This window comes from Nycticebus coucang, chromosome 24, assembly GCF_027406575.1.
Source record: "Nycticebus coucang isolate mNycCou1 chromosome 24, mNycCou1.pri, whole genome shotgun sequence".
NCBI lineage: Eukaryota > Metazoa > Chordata > Mammalia > Primates > Lorisidae > Nycticebus > Nycticebus coucang.
In genome coordinates, this window is record NC_069803.1 from 3,296,680 (window position 1) to 3,320,532 (window position 23,853).

The 23,853-nt window shown below is 39.4% G+C and overlaps 1 protein-coding gene and 1 pseudogene across 5 annotated transcripts in view; both read left to right on the forward strand.

The window, feature by feature from the left end:
- NSD3 (nuclear receptor binding SET domain protein 3) overlaps positions 1–23,853 on the forward strand; it is a 140,859-nt gene that overhangs the window by 79,515 nt on the left and 37,491 nt on the right. For 4 of the 5 annotated variants that reach the window (XM_053578507.1, XM_053578508.1, XM_053578509.1 and 1 more), the window contains 7 exons: positions 1,175–1,690; positions 4,235–4,361; positions 10,425–10,525; positions 12,655–12,700; positions 15,566–15,696; positions 16,089–16,217; positions 17,178–17,304. In XM_053578507.1, the coding sequence (XP_053434482.1) occupies positions 1,175–1,690; positions 4,235–4,361; positions 10,425–10,525; positions 12,655–12,700; positions 15,566–15,696; positions 16,089–16,217; positions 17,178–17,304 (1,177 nt within the window). Of the gene's footprint in view, positions 1–1,174; positions 1,691–4,234; positions 4,362–10,424; positions 10,526–12,654; positions 12,701–13,606; positions 14,841–15,565; positions 15,697–16,088; positions 16,218–17,177; positions 17,305–23,853 lie in introns of those variants that run through there. The other variant, XM_053578510.1, reaches the window with a different exon arrangement.
- LOC128576396 (lanosterol 14-alpha demethylase-like) lies at positions 19,739–22,024 on the forward strand (annotated as a pseudogene).

Here is a 23,853-nt window from a genome sequence, read left to right on the forward strand (position 1 = left end):
TTTATTTTTTTTTTGTAGAGACAGAGTCTCACTTTATGGCCCTGGGTAGAGTGCCGTGGCCTCACACAGCTCACAGTAACCTCCAACTCCTGGGCTTAAGCGATTCTCTTGCCTCAGCCTCCCAAGTAGCTGGGACTACAGGCGCCCGCCACAACGCCTGGCTATTTTTTGGTTGCAGTTTGGCCGGGGCCGGGTTTGAACCCGCCACCCTCAGTATATGGGGCCAGCGCCTTACTGACTGAGCCACAGGCGCCGCCTCTGGTTGAGATTTTAAACTCAACCAATTGTAGTGTGAGTCACTTGTGATTCAGAAATTCGACATTTTTACACTCACAGGATAAATTTTATTGCAAGATTTTGAATAATTTTATCAGACTTACATTTTACAGATTTATCATATTTGACATATATTGTCCCATAGTTTCATCAACTTATTTCTGATTGTCTCAGTCTTATCACCTGGGTAATTCCTAATTACTTTGACCATCTCACACACCTTTATTCAAAGTTTCCTAACCTCTTGCCAATACAAAGAAAGCCTTCTGATCAACTCTAATACTAGAGACCCATGGAGACTGTGATTTGGGGTTTTTTTTCTCATACATACCTGCTGTCCTTTGTCTTGGCAGTTTTCATTTGTTCCTCGCAGCTGTCCCCTTCCACTACATTCTGTCCCTGTTTGCATCATGGTACAAACTAGTAGAATAATTTCAATTGTTGGTTCTCTGCCCATTAGCTTTGTTGTGATCTCTGTAGCACCCCTGACTGACCATCCATGTAGGGAGGAGAAATAGGAGCTTTGGGGTATCATTTTAATTTTAGTGTTTTGTTAGCCACTAAAAATAATAATTTTTCAGAATTGTTCTGTTCTTTTCCTTCATTATCACTAGATTTTTTAGGCTCTGAGAAGGATGACTTCCTCCTTGGGGGGACTTGTCCAGCAGAGTGATCCACAAAGGACGGATCTATAAAAGATCATATGTCTTCCTGTCATGTGATAGAGTAATACAGATTAATCAAAATTATAGAGTTAGAACATTCTACTTACTACCGAAGAACCTAAACATATTTATGTATACCTGAAAAAATAACAGGTTCATATGGGAAATAAATATTGGTTTAATTGTACTTACTAGATTAAAACATGTCTGATAATCTCTGTATCTTTTTAAAGATTCGTAAACCTCGACCTCAAAGAGAACGTGCTCAGTGGGATATTGGCATTGCCCATGCTGAGAAAGCATTGAAAATGACCCGAGAAGAAAGAGTAGAACAGTATACTTTTATCTATATTGATAAACAGCCTGAAGAAGCTTTATCCCAAGCAAAAAAGAATGTTGCCTCTAAAGCTGAAGTTAAAAAAACCCGAAAACCAAGATCTGTGCTGACTACTCAGCCAGAACAGACCGAGGCTGGGGAGACGGCCTCCTCACCATCAGGCACTGAGCCTCGGAGGCATAGCCAGAGGAGGCACACCAGTGTGGAAGAGGAAGAGCCGCCTCCTGTGAAAATTGCCTGGAAAACAGCAGCAGCAAGGAAATCCCTACCAGCTTCCATCACTATGCACAAGGGGAGCCTGGATTTACAGAAGTGTAACATGTCTCCAGTTGTGAAAATTGAACAAGTGTTTGCACTTCAGAATGCTACAGGGGATGGGAAATTCATCGATCAATTTGTTTATTCAACAAAGGTATCCTCTTTTTTTCATGGGGTTTCCTGGGGGATAGTATTTCAAAAGTAGTCACCCTTGGCATTTAAAAAAACAACAGGACATAATTTAAATGCCTTTTATATCTTTGTATCCACTGCATTTGAAATATACAGTTTACTCTGTAGATGAAAAAGACAAGCAAAAGGTTGTTTTTCTCCTCTTTTGTAATACTCCCATCTGTAGTAGATTAATCTTGCACTGTGCAGCCAGAATTGAGCTTAGCTCCCCAAAGTCATGGAAAAAATCTGGGCACTTTGCCTGTTTCTAGTTTGTGGTGTTTTCTTATTTGTAAAGTGTGCTTCTTATTAAAAACTTTTTTGTCAGCTATCTGAATTAACCATTTTTACAAAATCTACTACAATAATTGTACCTGCTGACCTGTTTGGTTGCACCAGCAATTTCATTAGAAGCCTGTTGATTTGGGATACCTAACTGCATTCTAGATAAATCCCATACTTTTTTAATAACGATGAGCTGTGAGACTAGTTTGGTTGTGGGGTAGAAACAGGCTCTACAAGCTGAGTGCCTCCATTGCTTTGCCCTGGGCCTCCATTTAGGGCACTTATACTTTAGGGTTAAGACTTTTTTAAACTTTCTCATATAACATTGGTAGTATTTGTTCCATACAACTCTTCACCATCCTCCCCACCTACACCACAGTTTTGGGTTTGTGGTTTCAATTTACTTGTGTCTCTTAAATGTATACTTTAAAAAAAATTCAGTGCTTAGTTTTTCCTAAGATAATCACATGTTCATTAAAATAATTAAATATAGGTATGCCTCACTGGTAACAAATTTTTCTAAAGAGCAATGTTAAGGGTACCCTATTAACCTGCTTCTTCCAGTCTGTGCAGATGACCTCCATAAGGCTAAGCTGCTTGGAAAAATTTAAGTTGCATCCTTCACTTGGTTCTCATGATAGCAAATGACTATTTCTTGTCTTTTTTATTTATTTATTTTTTTTATTTCTTGTCTTTTAAATAACAAATGAATAGTTTGCATCTTTTTGGATGCAATTGGCTTCATTCTTGAAGCTAGTTTTATATCCTTCTAGATGCACAAATCAGACGTTATCACTGCCTCTCCAAAGAATACCATGTAAAAGGAATTTCAGACAAAAACTATCTGTTAAAAAGGAGGTTTTGAGTCAGCAGGGTGGCCCACACTTATAATCCTAGCACTCTGGGAGGCCAAGTTGGGAAGATCCCTTGAAGCCAGGAGTTCAGGACTAGCCTGAGCAAGAGTGAGCCCCTGTCTTTACTAAAAAATAGAAAAAGTAGCTGGGCATGTGGTGGCTGCCTGTAGCCTCAGCTACTCAGGAGGCTAACGCAGGAGGATCACTTGAACCCAGGAATTTGAGGTTGCTGTGAGCTAGGCTGGTGCCGTGGCACTCTACCCAGGGCAATAGAGTGAGACTCTATTTCCAAAAATTAAAAAAGATGTTAAAAGTTTATATAAATCTATGTAAATTTACTATGTAAATCACTCCTTTACTTCAATTTCATTACATTAAAAAATACCTAAATTAGGGGCGGCGCCTCTGGCTCAGTTGGTAAGGCTAAATTTACTATGTAAATTACTATCTAAATTTACTATGTAAATCACTCCTTTACTTCAATTTCATTACATTAAAAAATACCTAAATTAAGGGCGGCGCCTCTGGCTCAGTTGGTAAGGCGCTGGCCCCATATACCGAGGGTGGTGGGTTCAAACCCGGCCCCGGCCGAACTGCAACAAAAAAATAGCTGGGTGTTGTGGTGGGCGCCTGTAGTCCCAGCTACTCGGGAGGTTGAGGCAAGAGAATTGCTTAAGCCCAGGACTTGGAGGTTGCTGTGAGCTGTGTGATGCCATGGCACTCTACCAAGGGCCATAAAGTGAAACTCTGCCTCTACAAAAAAAAAAACCTAAATTAAAAGGAGACCTGTGGGTGGCGCCTGTGGCTCAGTGAGTAGGGCGCAGGTCCCATATGCCGTAGGTGGCGGGTTCAAACCCAGCCCCGGCCAAAAACCACAAAAAAAAAAAAAAAAAAGGAGACCTAAATTACACCTGCCTTCTATCTGCTATACATCACTCTATTGGGTCACATTTTGTTCACCGTGAGTGACACATTTCTGTGTCTAAGGATATCCTTATCTCTTAAAACATCTTGACATTTTTGTCTGTGTAATACAGTACTTTACCAAATAAAAATGACTAGAGTTCTCTGACTGTAATATGAGTAAAGGAAGAAAGTATTCAGACCAGAAAATGCTTTGTTTTTGGTAGAAAATTGGGCAGTACAGGTTCATCACCTGGTCTTAGACACATAGTCTCTTTCCCCATATGTTCTCATTGTATATTTTAGAACATATCTTGATGACTTAATACAGTTGTTCTGATAATGGCTAAGATAATAACTGTTATGAAAGACCACACACAAAATCTAAGCAAATTATGATCATTTTAAGCCATCTTTATAAGCCTATAATGTATAATGCCATTTGCCTGATAATCACCTATATTTTATTTTATCTTATTTTAAAGGGAATTGGTAACAAAACAGAAATAAGTGTCAGGGGGCAAGACAGACTTATAATTTCTGCACCAAACCAGAGAAATGAAAAGCCAACACAGAATATGTCATCTCCTGAGGCAACATCTGGTCCTACAGGTGTGTATGAATAAAGAGTATATAGATGTATTTTGAGAAGTCATAGTTTTGCTCTGCTGTAATGTGGTAGCTGTGTGCCTAAGAAATATTCAGTTATCAAAAGCAAATTATATTTTCAAAATTGAATTGTAAAAGCAGTTATTCAATAGGGAAGTATGAATTATTGGAGAGATTTATTTATTGTTTCATGTTCTTTTAAAATATTTTTTGAGGCTTGGTACCCATAGCACAGTGATTATGGCACCAGCCACATACACTGAGGCTAGTGGGTTTGAACCTGGCCCAGGTCAGCTAAACAACAATGGTAACTGCAACAAAAGGTAGCTGGGTGTTGTGGCATCACCCGTAGTCCCAGCTACTTGGGAGGCTGAGGCAAGAGAATTGCTTAAGCCCAAGAGTTGGAGATTGCTGTGAGCTGTGATGCCATGGCACTCTACCCAGGTTGACATAGTGAGACACTGTTTCAAATAAATAAATAAATAAATAAAAGTAAAATGTTCTTTGAATATCTAAGAAATGAGCGTGTAATAGAAAAAAGGACAAATCGTTTTTTTCCTATTATACTGTCACTACTGAACACACTTCTTGACCCAGAGGCATGGGGTTTTTTCCCCCTACACTGGCCAGTTCTCCAACATCAGCTGGGTATTCTGTGATTCAGTTCCGTTCTCACAGTGTCTACCTGGAGTTAGAGTCAGATCCTTCAGATTAAGAGCTCAATCCTAGGCCAGGCACGGTGGCTCACACCTGTAATCCTAACACTCTAGGAGGTCAAGTTGGTTAGATTGCTTTGAGTTCAGGAGTTAGAGACCAGCCTAAGCAAGAGTGAAACACAATCTATAAAACCAGCTAAGGCTGTGGCAGGTACCTGTGGTCCTAACTACTTGAGAGGCTGATGGAAGAGGATCCCTTGAGCCCAAGAGTTTGAGGTTACTGTAAGGTATAATGCCAGCACTCTACCCAGGGTGACAAACTGAGATCATGTCTCAAAAAAAAAACCCAAAAAGCTCAGTCCTATAAGACCACCTGCACTTGAGATGCCACTTGTGAGTCTCAGCTTCAAAACTTCTGACTGACCAGCTATAAATTGCAGATTCTCACAACCCCCTCCTTGGGTTCAAATCATTTGCTAAAGCAATTCACAGAACTCAGGAAAATGCTTTGCTTGCATTAACCAGTTTATTATAAAGGACTTTTGACAAAGGATACAAATGAACAGACAGATGGAAGAAAGGCACAGGGCAAGGTATGGAAAAGGTTGCAGAGGTTTGTGCCCTCTCTGGGCACACTGCCCTCAGGCACCTTCACATGTTCAGTAATCCCAAAGTTCTCCAAACCCTATAGTTTAGGTATATTTGTTAAGACTTTGTCATGTAGGCATGATCAGTTAACTCAATCTCTATCCCCTCTCCTTTTCTCAGAGGATGGAAGCTGAAAGCTTCTGTTCATGACTGGGTCTTTCTGGGGAGCGGCCTCCATCCATCTAAGAGTTGCCACATTAGAACAAAAGACACCCAGAAAGTTCCAAGGAACCAGGGTCAAAGACCAAATATTAAAACAAAAGATGCACCTACTATTCATCCCACTCAGGAAACTATAAGAGTTTTGGTTTTTCTTTTTTGAGGTGTTCTGAGCTAGGATTTAGGGAAAGAGACAAGTATATATATTTTTTTATTACATTACGATATCATAGTGACCAAATAGTTTTCTGGATGGATCAAGGTCTTAAGACCTGAGCAGGTGCCAGTAGTCCCAGCTACTTGGGAGGCTAAGGTGGGAGGATCACTTGTCAGAACTTTGAGGATCACCTGTCAGAAGTTTCTTTGTCCCTCCTGCCTGGGGGACAAAGCAAGACCCAGCTCTTAAAAAAAAAAAAAATACCTAATGTAGTAATTTTCAATCAGTACTAACTCAGGCAAATGTGTTATTTAAGTGGCAGGAGGAGTAAAAATTATTGTAAGGGAAATTTAAGCTAGATTTTAATTACTCTAAAAGCAAAATGAAACAGTCACTACTTAGAAAAGACTTGGGCTAGCCGCCTCCGCCTTTTTTTTTTGAGACAAAGTCTCACTATGTTACCCTCAGTACAGTGCTGTGACATCACAGCTCACAACAACCTCAAACTCTTGAGCTTAAGCAGTTCTCTTGCTTTAGCCTCCCAAGTAGCTGAGACTACAGGTGCCCGCCACAATACCAAGCTATTATTTTGTTGAAATTGTCATTGTTTGGCAGGCCCAGGCTGGGCTCGAAACCCAGCAGCCTCAGTATATGTGGCTGGCGCCTTAACCACTGAGCTACGGGCACCACGCCTGGGCTAGCCTTCTTAAAAACAAAATGAACAATGGGGGCTGCAGGACAGGAAGAGGCGGCAACAGCACAGCTGGGCACACATCGGTTGGGGCAAAGGGAACAGCAGGAAACTGAATTAAAGGAGCAGCAGAGTCCAGACCAGAATCACAGCTTACATCATTTCAAAATACTGCATAAAACATGCAGTTATAAAGTTGAAGGAATGAAGAGATGAACTTGGATTTTGCATTAATTAGCCATAATTGAAAATACTGTTCCCTTCTTTGAATATTAAAACAAGCTTTTGAATAGCCAGGCATTGGTGGTGGACGCCTGTGGTCCCAGCTTTTCGGGAGACTAAGGCAAGAGAATCGCTTAAGCCAGTGGTTCTCAACCTTCCTAATGCCACGACCCTTTAATACAGTTCCTCATGTTGTGGTGACCCGCAACCATAAAATTATTTTCGTTGCTACTTCACAATTATAATTTTGCTACTGTTATGAATCATAATGTAAATATCGAATATGCAGGATGGTCTTAGGCAAACCCTGTTGGAAGGGTCGTTCAACCCCCAAAGGGGTCACGACCCACAGGTTGAGAAACACTGGCTTAAGCCCAAGAGTTTGAGGTTGCTATGAGCTGTGATGCCAGGGCACTCTACTGAGGCTAACACAGTGAAACTCTGTCTAAAACAAACAAAGCTTTTGGCCTCAGCTTTTCATAGTTAGGTATATCAGTGTTGTTATCTCTCTTTACGCTAAACTGTTAGTAATTTTTCTGAATTTAAGTGAATACCTAGACTAGGAGGGTCTTTATTTAAAAATGTACATTCTCCTAACTAGGGAGAAAGTAAAATTTTCATATAATATTAAACTAATCTTAAATACTATGCTTTTATTTTTGATGGAACTTAGTTATTTTTCTTCCCCTTGCTACTGAACATTGTATTTTCATGTGGTCTTTTCATGGTAAGACTTAAGATCTACTATGAATGTTTACTTTCATTTTCTTCTTTTTTTAACTATAAGGTTATAATTCTTGATATCTGGAAAAAAGCAGCCTGATTCTTCCTTAGGCAGGGCAACCTAAGGTTGTAAATTAAGATTGACCTTGGTTTAAGTTTGGTTATCATCTTTTGGTGAAAAGTATATCTTGTCTTAAAATAACCATTTTGCTTTTTGAGAAAATATCTTCAAAAGTAGTTTAAAAGTCAGGAAAGATACTTGTTCTCCCTTCAGAAATCAATTGTATAATCATCTTAGCCAGTGTTAACTGCTCAAGGAAAAACCTTGAGCCTTTTCTTGGTAGATTTAGGGGGTACATAAAATGTGGCACTACCCCATTTCTGTGGGTTGAAGAATTATATTTGCATTCACACTGGATTTCTAAGCTGTTTTCTAATTCTAGAAATGCTCACTTTCTCTTTCTTACAAGATCAACATAATACTTTTAGTGGTTTTGAATGTGTATGTTCTTTGGTAACCTTTAGAATAATTTTAAGTCATGTTGCCCTATCCTCTGTAAGACAGTGGATCAAATTTCCTCTGCACTTCACGGTCCAATTACGTTGTCACCTTCAATACAAGTAAAGATTTTTTGTTTATTTTTAAGTAACTCCTTTTCATTCTTGTCTTTTCTGGTAGTCTGTGAATACTGATGATTATACTGAAGTACAGGCCTCTGGGATCTTTAGGCTGGCCTAGGAGGGTAGGATAGCTGTTGTCTTAGTAAGAATTTTCATCAGTTTCAGGAAAAGGGTGAGTAAAAGGAGGAGCCAACGCCTTTATTTGTGACTTCTGTGTTATAAATTGATTAGCTACAGCTCCAAAACAATACGTGATTATCAAACTGCTCTTTCTCTAAAACAAAGTAGTGGAATCTTACTTTGTTTTGGTTTTGAACTAAGGTGAGGAAAGCCATTAACAAGTAGCCAGAGCAATGAAACCAGAAAACAGGAAGGCTGTATTGAAGTAGCTTCTGTCTGATCTTTTAAACAGTCTTAGTAGCTTCTTCTGTGGTTAACAAGAGGCGGCTCTTATTTAGGAAGGACTCTTTGAATGGTCTAAGCGCTGAAACCATAGATGACAGCTGCATTGAAGGCATCATTCCTTCTCAGGGCCCCAGAATGAAATCATCCCTGACCTAGTGTTCCTTCAGGCTGTGGTCTTCAATCCTTGTTTTATCCTTCCAAAAATGGGGTCCATGTGAGCTTTCTTCAGTTTACTTTTATTTTATTTATTTATTTTTTTTGTAGAGACAGAGTCTCACTGTACCGCCCTCGGGTAGAGTGCTATGACTCACACGGCTCACAGCAACCTCTAACTCTTGGGCTTACGCGATTCTCTTGCCTCAGCCTCCCGAGCAGCTGGGACTACAGGCGCCCGCCACAAAAACAGCTATTTTTTGTTGTTGTTGTAGTTTGGCCCGGGCTGGGCTCAAACTCGCCACCCTCGGCATATGGGGCCGGCACCCCACTCACTGAGCCACAGGCGCCGCCCTTCAGTTTACTTTTAAAGAATGTATTCTGTAGGAATCTTAAAAATTTCTTATTTTACCATTTAACATGAAGAAGCTTGATAATTTGTTTCAGTTAGTTTTCCATGACTGATTCTTTTTTTTTTTTTTGAGACAGAGTCTCACTGTGTCACCCTGGGTAGACATCACTGCTCACAGCAACCTCCAACTCTTGGGCTTAAGCTATTCTCTTGCCTCAGCTTCCTTAGTAGCTGGGATTACAGGCACCTGCCACAACGCCTGGGTGTTTTTTTGTTGTTGTTTCAGTTGTCATTGTTGCTTTAGCTGGCTCAGCCGGGTTCAAACCCACCAGTGTATGTGGCTGGCACTATAATCACTGTGCTACGGGCACCAAGGCAACTAATTCTTTTTTAAGTATAAGAAGTCCTTTGGCCAGACTTGGTGGCTCACACCTGTAATCCTAGCACTTTGGGAGGCTGAGGCTGGCTGAGCCCATGAGTTCAAGACCAGCCTGAGCCAGAGAGAGAACCCTGTCTCTAAGAGAATAGCTGGGCATTGTGGCAGGTGCCTGTAGTCCCAGCTACTAGGGAGGCTGAGGCAAGGGGATCACTTGAGCCCAAGAGTTTGAGGTTGCTGTGAGCTATGACGCCATGGCACTCTACTTAGGGTGACAGAGTGAGACTATGTTTCCAAAAAAAAAAAAAAAAGAAGTCCTTTGATAGTCAAATTAATGGTTAGGTTTTGGTCACATTTCTGTGCTTTTCCTACTTTGGTTATTTATAACAATAGCAAATCTTATGTAAGTGCACCAAGCACTGTTAAACCATTTTATATGTAGAATTTAATTCAACTCGTTTGTTAAAACGTAAAATGTTAAATACTGATGAATTTTGAACAAGTGATTCCTAATGTCAACTAGATAATGAAATCATTCTACCCTTCCCTTCAGTCCCTTTATCCCCTCAATTATATGTTCCTAAATTATAGGTTTACCTGCTTTTAAAGCTAAACTATGTCTCTCTTATTTTGATTTGACTTTATATTTATAAAAATCCTATTCCCCTATTCTCCTTTATTAGTGTACTTTAGTATTCTGTATCTCAACTCATCAGCCTTTCAGTTTTACCTGTTGAAGAATTATGTGCTCCCGAATATTTAATACTTTCTAGCAAATCACTATTAAAATTCCAGAAATAATGGATAAGAAAAGGAAAGAATTTATTCAAATCTTAATTACACAAATGTCAGGGTGTCTGTAAACAAATTTTTGTTTGTTTGTTTATTTAAATCATCTCTTAGGCTCAGTAGAAAAGAAGCAACAGAGAAGATCAATTAGAACTCGCTCTGAGTCAGAGAAATCCACTGAGGCCGTGCCCAAGAAGAAGATCAAAAAGGAGCAGGTTGGCTTCCTACATGTAGAGAGTTAAACATTGCATTTGTGAATGCTGTGGCTTTATTGGTATTTCAAAAGAATGAGAAACTTTCCCCTACACTGGTTTTCCTTTTTGGACTATCTTATGCTTCTGTTCTGGAGGGTTACAGTGCCCAATTCTGGTAGAGCCATACTGGTGATTCTGCTTCAAGCATTTTTTTCGCAGAAAATAGTCAGGCTTCAGGAGATGGGAAGCCAGTGGTGCAAGACTTTTTAAAAAAATCCTTCACATTTATTTTGAAATTTCTGTTATAAGCAAAATGATTTCATGGTTTTGTGATTTTTATTTGGAACCATCATTGACTTCCTTTTTTTTTAATTTTGATTTTGGTTTAAGCTGCTGGTATATATTGTTTTTATTTTTTAAACCAATCAAGTTAATTTAACTTATATTCTCATATTTAAGAAGCAGGTAATCATAGATGATCTGGTTTTTCTGTTAATATCACAGATTTTTTGGAATGTTATTTTCCCAGTGGAATGACACTCACCTGCTATCAGGTTGTCAGAGAAACAATATTTAAGTAGAAAGGTAGGGGTGCATTTTGACTGAACTCTCTTAATCCAGTGTAACCAGTGTAGTAGTATACATGTTAAATTACTTTTTCAGAGAAACTTTTAGAAACCATTCTCCTTTAAATTAAACTCACGATCAGATTCTCAATTATTTTAAAGTGAAGGAATATCCATTTTTATAGCCCACATACTTGCTATGAAACAAATTCTAGATGGAATTAATTCCAATAAATTTTATATTTTTAAAATCATTTAATATGGAAGAATGTGGAATTTTCCATTTAAAATATTTCCTTAATAATTTTAAACTTCCAAATTTAAAATCTAACTTTGTGGTTGCTCTGTGGTATTGCCAAGCATGTAAGACAATTTTTTCCAGAATATTTAACTAAAATTTAAGTAATATACTAATTTGTCATTCATTTATCATATTAACTTTCATACTTAGGAAATTATATTCCAAAAAATCTTTCTAAGCTCTTGCACATCTACAATATTCATTATCAAAATGAAGTTGTGATTTTGCCAGCTGGTTCCCAAATTCAGTCTGTGACTAGTCAGTTTAAAATTAATAAGCAGAATAAGTACAAAAAAAGGGTCAAATTGTTAATGCCACTGTGTCATAGCTAGTAGTAGAATAATGCCAGTGATTGTTTAGAAGATTTTATATTTGTATTACTAATTGTATCTTATAAAAGCGTTTCTGTTGTATGTTTTTTTAACCTGTTGTAAAAAAATAAAAAAATTTTTTTAAAAAGCTTAGAACAATCCTTAAATATTTACAAAATGTGTTTCAACATGCATATTTCACCACATATTAAAAAAACCCATGAATTCAATCCATAGCTTAAACAGGTACTCCTCCAAACAGCATCCTTTCTCTGATTCCAATGGTTCAATCCTCAGATTACCACGTGTTTTACATATACATTGGCAGAATAACTTGTGGTCTCGCTCTCCTAATGTAGGATCAAGACACTGTTCATAAGACACTCAAGAAAGTGCTTTTGCAATATCACAAACTTATTTCCTTAAGTTTGTACTAGCAGCAAAAGTGTTGAGCTTGCAGCTGTATGGAGCCCTGTAGCACTCTCTACAGAGAGGGTCCTGATTCCCAGCAACTTAGCTGTGAGTGCAGGCGCGGAAGGGTCTTAAAGTGGCGTGAGTTACATTAACCTGAGTATCATAGTAAGTAAACATTTACCTAATGTCTTTGGGGCGGGAGGGGTTTATAGCAACATTGGGGCTGGTTGCAGAAACAACCCCTCTCCTGCCTCCCAGACACTGAGGAAAGTATTCTTGTTCTCTTCGTATACCAAGGGAATGGTGGGAAAAGTTTTTGCAAGAGAGCATGTGGCTGTGTGTTGTCACTTGGTATTCAGCACAGGTACCTAGGATTTACATCCTCCCTGACCTTGAGACAGAGAACTTTACCCAGAAGATGGGACTTGAGTTCAGATTTCAGATACATTAATCACTCATCATTACTTAGATTGATGAAAGCATTTTTTTTCTCCCTCTATCAATAATTAAAAGTGAAAATAATTTTCCTTTTAATGCTGTGTTTTTCTGTCCAAACAGGTTGAAATGGTTCCTCAGGCTACATTGAAGACTGGATTACAGAAAGGTGAGTTAATATTATACTGTTGCTTTGCATTTCTTTGATTAAAATTAATTTTTAAGAGTTCAACTTATTTGTATTTCATGTATTGTTTGTCTCTGTAAATCATTGTTGTTGCTCTTCAGTGTGAAATTGCAGTATCCCCCGGTGTGTGTGTGTGTGTGTACGTGTGTGTGTGTTGTGTGTGAGAGAGAGAGAGAGAGAGACTTTTAGAGTTGATCTTATTCTGTAACTCCACGTGAAAAGTCTTATTTGTTTTGGTAAATTGGAGAACACCACGTAGACTTCATACTATTTCCAACTTTCTCCATAAGATTCTGGGGGTTCACTGGCTTATAAACTAGGGATGTGACGAATCCACTTTTTTTGGTATTCGACTGAATACCGAATAGTAGCTATTAATGTTTGTCAAACATGGACAATGACAAATCAGACAGGACAACCTGATTGAAAAAAATCTTGCCACATTCATTTTTACAGTGCTGTAAAATCTTTTTGTAAATTAAAATGATTCATAGCATATTTATGGCCACTATTAGATGACCTTATGCAAATCTATTTGAGATATGCAAAAAGTTTAAGAAACCTTAAACTTTATCTGTATTTTTTGTGTGCAATTTGACTACAGTACAAACTCCATAGTATGATTTGTGTGTTTTTGATGAGATCAAACTGTATTTATACCTGTAGTTTACTCTGGGCAAATTGCATTATTTAAAAAAATAAAATAAAACACCAGCCTCTCTGCATTCTCGGGGAGAAGTCTGCAGCGATGGTCTCCGTGGAGATCCTCAGCAGAACTGAACAGCCTCTCGGAGGAGGGAACACTGCTTGGCGGAGCTCCAAGAAAAGGCATCGCGATGGCTGCGAGATTAGGAGGCCTGATTGCGTTGTGTTTCCACCATTCCACAGGGTCGGCGGACCGGGGAGTGCAGGGCTCTGTCAGATTCAGTGACAGCTCCGTCTCCGCAGCGATTGAGGAAACTGTGGACTGAGATTCCTGTACAATTTCATCCCAGAAACTCCAGACTTGTAGTCTCCATGCAAGATTTCTTTGTCGGCGGCTTGATAAACAGTTTCTTTGTTTTCGATTTTGATTTTGCCAGTCATCATTATTGGCATTTTCCTGCCTGGTTTCTTCTTCAAGACTCTGAACAATTGCTTTAACATTCAAATGATTTTTTTTTTTTTTTTTTTTTTCTGAGCTGGATGGGTACAACTTAAATCCTGGGTCCAGCCTAAAAACCACCGTTTAACTTACATTAATCAATTTCAACATGGACTGTTTTTTGTTTTTAAATAAAGCATCATTAATGCATATCCTGCAGGGTTTTGCCAAACAGCCCAACTGTATACATTACAATCATTAAAAGCTCTTTTTTAAAAATATTAGTGCCGTTATCATGGAGAACAGTATGACAGCTGTCCTTGACAGTCTGTCATTTTTCTAGCGTTTTCAGAAACTCATCGGATATGGCAGTACCTGTGTTTCCCTTCGAAAGCCTCTCAGTACAGCACTGCTGTTCCTCTGTTAAACTCTTTGTTAATCCAGTGATCTTTTAGGCCAAGGAAATACTTTGTGGTGGTGTCCTGGGTCCATACACCAGCAATGAAGGAGATAGATTTGTGTACTTGTGTTTTTAAATCAGCATTAACATGGGCAGGCACCCCTCACTTAGAGATGTCAGGAAACATTCAGTGAAAACTTGTAGAATGGGATGTGAGAATGAGGTTCCAGTAATGCGAGCAGCCTCCCGAGGCCCACATCCTCTACCACAGACCGTGGCTGTGGACCAAGTGCTGCTCTCACTCAGCCTGTTGTGGACCGCCTGGCCTCAGGAGACTTGTCTCTCTGTGGTCTCTTCTGGACTGCACACTTCCACCATAGCTCGCTGGGCTGATCTAGATGTCTGTTTGTTGTGTGGAAATTTGGGGGGCAAAATCCAAAACACAAACCGTGGGTTGAAATATTAACCGTCTCCTTGGTTCCTTGGTTTTCACCGGGCCTGATCTACACATTTCATCGTGGCTGTTTCTGTATAGCCTGTACTGCATTAGCCCAAGAGATTGTCGCTTTGTAACTTTTTGCACTATTGTTTTGGCTGGATTTGTATTACACACAGTTTAAAAAAAAAAATTCCACACTCCTCTCTGCCTTTTTTTTTTCCATGCTTATTCCTTCCCGCAAAACTTCCATGTAGAGGTCTCCCGTCCAGCTCTTCGTGGTCTGGCTGCCCTTGGACACTCCATTTACAGCCCTCACAGTGCGCCTCCCAGAAGGCACGGCACATATAGCTGTGCTGCAGCACTTGTTAATGGTCACAATAAATGCAACAATTATGAACATCCAAAAGTTATTTGGGAGTCAGTATTCAACTAAATTGCAAAATTCAGGGGAAAATGGCACTATCCGTGTACGAATCGAATACAAATCAAAGATTTGTCACATCCCTAATAAAAACAAGATGGAGCTGTCTCTGCGACCATATTTGTAAGCTACACAGTGTGTTGGGTTTTATGTCTTCCCCCACCAAATTGAATGGTTCTTTGAATTGCTCCAAATCTACCAGCTATCCTACAGTTCTGACAGAATTGGTTTTTAGGTTGGAACTTGGGCTCTGTTGACTGAAAGTAGCTTTAGAACAGGAGAACTGAATTAAATGTTTTGATAGACTGGTTGTAAATTAAATCACTCATTACCAGGAAGGTCAGAAACTTAAGCAAGTTTTAACTCGTGACTTCAGTGTTACAAAGAGAGCTGTGCTTTTTTCACACAAAGATGAGTTTGGGGAAAGAAAATATTCTCCCACAAAAGAAATTAAAACAACCTTAAGCACTATATTAGGATTAATTTCAGTGTATTATATTAAGGTGCCAGCGAGATTTCAGATTCCTGTAAACCTCTAAAGAAAAGAAGTCGCGCCTCAACTGATGTAGAAATGACTAGTTCAGCATACAGAGATACGTCTGACTCCGATTCTAGAGGACTGAGTGATCTGCAGGTATGTATGTCCCAGCTCCGCCTGCAGTGCTCTCTGTTGCTTTGTAGACTAAAGTCACATAATGCTTTTGCCTGACTTATTTGGGAACACTGGGAAAATTTTTTGAATTCTCATAGGATACCAAAATCGCTTTGGTTATTTTATCACTTACGAGTGTCTTAATTTTGTTGTTCTGTTACATAACAGAAGTATAGTTTGTTTTTAATTTTAACCACAGTTTCTCCCCAAACAGCAGAGATATGGTATCCATGGGTTTTAGAAAGAAAGAGAGGAAAAAAATGAAGTTGTGCCAAGATGTATTTGAACACATCTTACGAGCATTTTCATAGCATCTGACATTTAGGGAATTTTTGTTTTGTTTTTCTTAAAAATGTGCTATGTTTTCTGTGTAGGTAGGCTTTGGAAAGCAAGTAGACAGCCCTTCAGCTACTGCAGATGCAGATGTTTCTGATGTGCAGTCCATGGATTCAAGTTTGTCAAGAAGAGGCGTTGGCATGAGTAAGAAGGATACCGTGTGCCAGGTAGGCAGCTGACAGTTGACCCTGTGGCTTAACGCAGTTGCTGTGACGTATCCTGCCAATGACAGACTTAACTCCTGTTAAGGAAAGTAGTATGTTTCTGAATTTTGATACAACTTTAAAGCTACAGCTCTCAGAGCTCTTTCTGGCTCTTTCCTTACATGCGGGTGCCTGTCTTGGTTGTGATAAACTTTTGTTCATTTGGAAGTGATGAATGACAACTGATTTCAAGAATTTTCTTAAATTTGAATTTATTTTGACTTTTAAAATATGTTTTTTGGGCCGACGCCTGTGGCTCAGTGGATAGGGCGCTGGCCTGATATACCAAGGGTGACAGGTTCAAACTTGGCCCCTGCCAAGCTGCAATGGGAAAATGGCCAGGTGTTGTGGCAGACACCTACAGTCCCAGCTACTTGGGAGGCTGAGGCAAGAAAATCGCTTAAGCCCAAGAGTTTGAGGTTGCTGTGAGCTGTGACAGCACGGCACTCTACCTAGGGTGACATAGCAAGACTCTGTCTCAAAAAAAAAAAAAAAACAGTGACAACAACAACAAAAATGGCCAGCGCCTATAGTCCCAGCTACTTGGGAGGCTGGGGCAAGAGAGTCACTTAAGCCCAAGAGTTAGAGGTTGCTGTGAGCTGTGACACCACGGTACTCTACCCAGGGCAACAGCTTGAGACTTTGTCTCAAAAAAAAAAAAAAATCAAGGATGACTTTTAAACTTTTTACCATACTGGGTCTGGAAATACTGTAATTATCTAGTCCATTGGTTCTCAAAGTGAAGGCCAAGGACCAGCAACAGCAGCATCTTCAGGATATTGTGAGAAATGCAATTTCTTAAGCCCCACCCCAGACCTACTGAATTAGAACCTTTGGGTGAGGGACCCAGGAATCTGTTTTAAACGAGTCCTCCATGTGATTCTAATGTTTGTTTGAGAACCACTGCTTTTTGCCATATTACAGATCTGTGAAAGCTCTGGTGACTCTCTGACTCCTTGTGAGGGAGAGTGCTGCAAACACTTTCACCTGGAATGCCTGGGATTGACCTCAGTCCCTGATGGAAAGTTCATCTGCACGGAATGTAAAACCGGTAAACTTACTTACTTTGATAGATATGAAGAAGAATGTGCAGTAGCAACATTTCCCATGACATCAAATTCCCATCACTCTTATCTGGTCCTCCCTTTCCCTTCTCATAGGTTTGTCACCAAATTCATTGATACCATTTAGAGATTAGGCTTCCCAAGATCAAAAGAGTAGTCAAATTTCCTCCTACGATCAACCCCATCAAATTATGGACATGATGGCTCGGTGCCCATAGCACAGTGGTTATAGTGCCAGCCACACACACCAAGACCGGCGGGTTCGAACCCAGCCCGGGCCAGCTAAGCAACAGTGACAAGTGCAACAGAAACAAAATAGCTGGGTATTATGTTGGGCGCCCGTAGTCCCAACTACTTGGGAGGCTGAGGCAAGAGAATTGCTTACACTCAAGACTGAGGTTGCTGTGAGCTGTGACACCACAGCACTCTACCTAGGGTAACATAGTTGAGACTCTGTCTAAAAAAAAAAAAAAAATTACGTACATGAATTTATTTTATCTCAAGTTAACAAAGTATGTGCATTAAGTTATTTTTCAGGTGGGTTTGAGATTTTTTTTTTGTGCTCAATAAATTGGTTTAAAATCCTTAATAGACTGCAGCAAGTGTCAATCAAAATTATAACCATAATGATTATATTTTTAAGTGGAAATATGGAGCTTCTGGAAACTTTTTAAAACTTGAGATTCACCATTTATTCCTTATCCCACTATCCTTAGATTGTCACCTATCAAAATAATTTATAGAAAAAAGAATATGCTAGTTTCTTCCCTGTGTAGCCATGATTCTGATTAAAGAATCAGAATCAGGCCACAGAAAGCAGATAGTAGTGGTTTAATCTGTAACAGCATGGCAGATAGTAGTGGTTTAATCTGTAACAGCATGGCAAGTGAAAAATCGATTGGAGATGGCATAGTATTGCTTCTAGGAACCGCTTAGTATGTTTTCTGGTTTTGTTTTGTTTTGTTTCAGCCATGAGGAACTAAGAGTTGATTCAATGTCAAGTATATATAGATGTGCTGATCTTACCCTTGACTCTATTTTTCTACTCCTTTTTCCACCTTTATTTTGATTCTCAGATATTTATTTTATCCTTTTTTATCTGATTGCCTCCAAAAATCCTTCAGACAAAAAAATTGGTATTTTTTTATCTGAACACTGACTTTACTGAATGCCAGGAGCTGTTAATACTATGAATTTTTATCCTAGTATCTCGTTTGGTCCTTATAACATTACAAGGCATTATTATTATTATTACCATCCCTTAGAAGGAGAAATTCAGACCTAGAGAGTTTAGTGTCCTGACCAAAGTCACACACCCTGCAACAAAACTGGAATTTGAATCCAGTGAGCTCGACTCCGGAATCCTTGTGCTTGTTTATGGCCTTCTACCCTCTTGGCTAAGTAGGATGGACATATATGTCACAGATCATTATCCTAACACATCTACACACTCAGTCACATACACACAAATTAAGCCACGGAAGCTGTTTAGAACATATAACTTGTATTTTTCCTATATAAAATATTTTATTGTTCACATTTAGACTCTGCAGTAGACTTTTGAACAGTCTGCCAGCTGGCAGACTCAAGAGAGTTAATTGCCCAGTGTTTTACTTGGCCTTCAGAATGTGTTTCATGCTTGGACATGAATTGGGCATATACTTCTGGCTCCCCCAAACTCCCCACTATTTCAAGTGTTAATCAGAGATATAAGCTTTTGATAAGAGGGACCATGTATCTCACTATCAAAACTTTTGGGGGGCTACTCTCTTAACTGTAGAATTCTGCCAACAAAGGTTAGATATAACCTAGTTTGGTATTTATTTATTAGGAAATTTAAACGGGAAATTTGCTTTAAAAACAATCAAGTAAAAGTTGGAAGACTCAAACTACCTTATTTCAAAGTTAACCATATGGTCCAAACTGTGACACTGGCATAAAGACAGATGTGTAGACCAGTGGAATAGATTAGAGAGCCCAGAAATAAACACTCACATAGATGGTGAAATGATTTTTTTTTTTTTTTTTTTTTTGTGATTTTTTTGGCCGGGGCTGGGTTTGAACCCACCACCTCCGGCATATGGGACCGGCGCCCTACTCCTTGAGCCACAGGCGCCGCCCGGTGAAATGATTTTTGATAAGGGTGTCAAGACCATTCAGCAGGGAAAGGACAGTCTTTTCAACAGAAGATGCTGGAAAAATTGGATATGTATGTAAAAGAATGAAGTTGGACCATTATACCCTTACCCTAACACCATAAATAAAAATTAACTCAAATGGATCAAAGACCAAAATATAAGAGCTAAAACTATGCCAGGGGTGGGGGCAGGTGACTGGGTTTAGGAGGAGACCTGGGGGCCGGGGCCGCCTTTGGACGCCCATCTGCCAGCTTCTCTGTCCATGGATTTGGAGGAGCTGTGACGACCTCGACCTCCAGTGTCTCCAGGGGAGTGAAACGGCAGTAGCGGCCGAGATGGTGTTGCTGGGCTTACTGCAGGCGGGAGGTCCGTGCTGGGACAAGCGATGGAGAAGGTGACAGGCGGCAACCTCTGTCCATGCTGCTGCTCGCCTGCGTCTTCACCCTGGGCCTGGTCTACCTGCTCTGCCTCGCTGTCGGCCACTTAGTCCACCTAGTCCAGCTGCCGGCTGGGGCGAAAAGTCCACCATACATTTTCTCTCCAGTTCCATTCCTTGGGCATGCCATAGCATTTGGGAAAAGTTCAATTGAATTTCTAGAAAATGCATATGAGAAGTATGAACCGGTATTTAGTTTCACCATGGTAGGGAAGACGTTTACTTACCTTCTGGGGAGTGATGCTGCTACACTGCTTTTTAATAGTAAAAATGAAAGACCTGAATGCAGAAGATGTCTACAGTTGTCTGACAATACCTGTGTTTGGAAAGGGAGTTGCATATGATGTGCCTAATCCAGTTTTCTTGGAACAGAAGAAAATGTTAAAAAGTGGCCTTAACATAGCCCACTTTAGGCAGCATGTTTCTATAATTGAAAAAGAAACAAAGGAATACATTTTTTTTTAACTTTTTTTTTTTTTAATTTTATTTTATTTTATTTTTTTGGTTTTTGGCCGGGGCTGGGTTTGAACCCGCCACCTCCAGCATATGGGACCGGCGCCCTACCACTTGAGCCACAGGTGCCGCCCAAAACAAAGGAATACTTTCAAAGTTGGGGAGAAAGTGGGGGAAAAAAATTTATTTGAAGCTCTTTCTGAGCTCATAATTTTAACAGCCATTGTTTACATGGAAAGGAAATCAGAAGTCAACTCAATAAGAAGGTGGCACAGCTGTATGCAGATTTGGATGGAGGTTTTAGCCATGCGGCCTGGCTGTTACCAGGTTGGCTGCCTTTGCCTAGTTTCAGACACTTCGGACAGAGCTCATTGAGAGATCAAGAATATTTTCTATAAAGCAATCCAGAAACGCAGACAGTCTGAAGAAAAAGTTGATGACATTCTGCAAACTTTACTAGATTCTACATACAAGAATGGACGTCCTTAGTCAGATGATGAAGTAGCAGGGATGCTTATCGGACTGCTCTTGGCAGGGCAGCATACATCCTCAACTACTAGTGCCTGCATGGGCTTCTTTTTGGCCAGAGACAAAACACTTCAAGAAAAATGTTATTTAGAACAGCAAACAGTCTGTGGAGAGGATCTGCCTCCTTTAGCTTACGACCAGCTCAAGGATCTAAATTTACTTGATCGCTGTATAAAAGAAACATTAAGACTCAGATCCCCTATAATGACCATGATGAGAATGGTCAAGACTCCTCAGACTGTGGCAGGATATACCATCCCTCCAGGACATCAGGTGTGTGTTTCTCCTACTATCAATCAAAGAGTTAAAGATTCATGGGTAGAACGTCTGAACTTTAATCCCGATCGCTACTTAGGAGATAACCCAGCATCAGGAAAGAAGTTTGCCTATGTACCATTTGGAGCTGGGCGTCATCGTTGTATTGGGGGAAATTTTGCTTATGTTTAGATTAAGACAATTTGGTCTACCCCCCTTCATTTATATGAATTTGATCTCATTGATGGATATTTTCCCGCTGTGAATTATACAACTATGATTCACACCCCTGAAAATCCAGTTATCCGTTACAAACGAAGATCACAGTGAGAAAGGCTGCCAGGAATTAATAATGTGATACGACTGTCAGCTGCCAAAGCACTTGAAGGGAACGGAGTTTATGAAATAACTATGACATAGCAGACTGGTTTTTTTTGAGTGTGTGATTCTAAAAGCCAGTTCAACTTAATGGTTTTAATATTTGATTAACTGAATGGTTCTGTCGTCCAGTGGCATTTGAAACATTTCTAATAGTTTTGATACTTACCACCTACATGTGCTTTAAGGAAGTTTATTTAGTAAAAAAAATTGTTTTATGGGGTCTAGATATTTGGTAGATCCTAAATAATACAGTTTCCCAGGTAGTTATTTTAAGAGCAAAGGCAGCTCTTGGCACATAAGTTCAGATATTCAAATCTATACTAGTTCTGCAAGGTATTATTAATTAATTTAAAAAAGCACAATGAGATAAAGCCAGAGGTTATTCATTTATCTGGGCAATTTTGTGTGTCATGATGGGAGGGTAAGGAATAAACTCACATCTAAAGCCTTGAATAAAAGAGAATATTAATTGTTCTGGTATGATGATAGCAGTGCAGCTGTGTTTTGAAAAATATGTGTATCCTTTGAGATTTTAACTGAAAACACTGCTTATATGAAATCGAGAGAAATCTAGGACCATATTTGATAATATCTCCTGAAAATAATGTAATTATCAATGCTAAATGACTGCTCGTGTATCTAGATTTAATTACTTAATATTACATATTTATAAATATGTATTTGGTTCTGCAAGGTCACATTCAAAAAAATTTCCTTAGGGGATAATTTATTTTTTCTCTTTGGGTCAAATTTATTTCCTGCTTCATTTCCAGAATCCAATTAGGGATGTTTCTGTTATTCTGTTGACTAAAATAATTAATAAACTTAAAAAAAATACAAAATGTGACATCAGGGAACTCTGGCTTTAAGATAAGGTAATATAAAGCCAGGGTCCTTGGGAATAGTATGATAGGTCACATTTTAAAGCCTGTTCAGGAATCAACTTACCTCAAATTATAACTGCAGGCCCAACTATGTGACGTATCTGTAATTTGACTACATAGTCTGTTTTTACAAGTGTTTTAATACCCTTTTGTGTATGATAGCCCTGTATAAAAAGCTGAAAGACTGTTCAACTATAATTATAAAGGAAGAAATCTCTTCTGTTAGCCATTTTTTCACATTAAAATCTTCTTTGAGAAAAAAAAGAGCTAAAACTATAAAATTCTTAGAAGAAAACATAGTGGAAAAGCTTCATGACTTTGGATTAGCAGTGATTTCACAGATACAACACCAAAGGCACAGGCAACAAAAGGAAAAATGGACAAACTGGACTTCACCAAAATTAGAAACTTTTGTGCACCAAAAGATACTATCAAAGGAGTGGAAAGGCAGTTTATAGAATGGAAGAAACTATTTGCAAATCATTTCTAGGCTCAATGTCAGTAGCACAGTGGTTATAGCACTGCCACATATGCCGAGGCTGGCAGGTTCGAACCCAGCCTGGGCCAGGTAAACAACAATAACAACTGCAACAAAAAATAGCTGGGCGTTGTCTCAAGCGCCTGTAGTCCCAGCTACTTTGGAGGCTGAGGCAAGAGAATCACTTAAGCCCGAGAGTTTGAGGTTGCTGTGAGCCGTAACGCCATGGCATTCTACTGAGGGTAACATAGTGAGACTCTGTCTTAAAAAAAAAAAAAAAGGAATTTCTAGGCCATAGGAAATGAATGTACTTTTCTTTTAGTAGATATTGCCCAGTTTCCTTCTAAGGTGGTTCCTTCCAGTGTAAGCTTGTCTCAGCAGTACCTGAGAGCCCTGCTCCCCGCACCCTGGTCAGTGCTGCTAGCATCAGACTCTACTTTTTCTCCTGTTTCACAACTAGTTTCATTAGCATTTTATCTGATTAGTAGTGAAGTTAAGGATTTCTTTATGGTTTTTGACTGTTTATCTTTCTTTTTTTTTTTTTTTTATTGTTGGGGATTCATTGAGGGTACAATATGCCATGTTTATCTTTCTCTTCCCTGCAAATTACCTGTGTATACTTTCTGTCCACTTTTTCTTTTCTTTTTTTTTTTTTTTTAATTTCCGCCTGCTTGTTCATTCTTCTTCGTTTGAAATAGTCTTTTTTTTTATTTTTTTTTTTTTTCGTCATTTTCTTCTTCCTCTGGCAATGCTCTTTCCCATTGCCTCCCCGGTAGCTGGGATTACAGACGCCCACCACAACGTCCAGCTGTTTTTGACGTTGTTAGTAGAGATGGGGTCTTACTCTGGCTCACTGCTGTTCATACTGGTCTCGAACCTCTGAGCTCAGACAATCCACCCGCCTCGGCCTCCCACAGCGCTGGGACTATAGGCGTGAGCCACCACGCCTGGCCTCTGTCCACTTTTTCATTATTGATTTAATA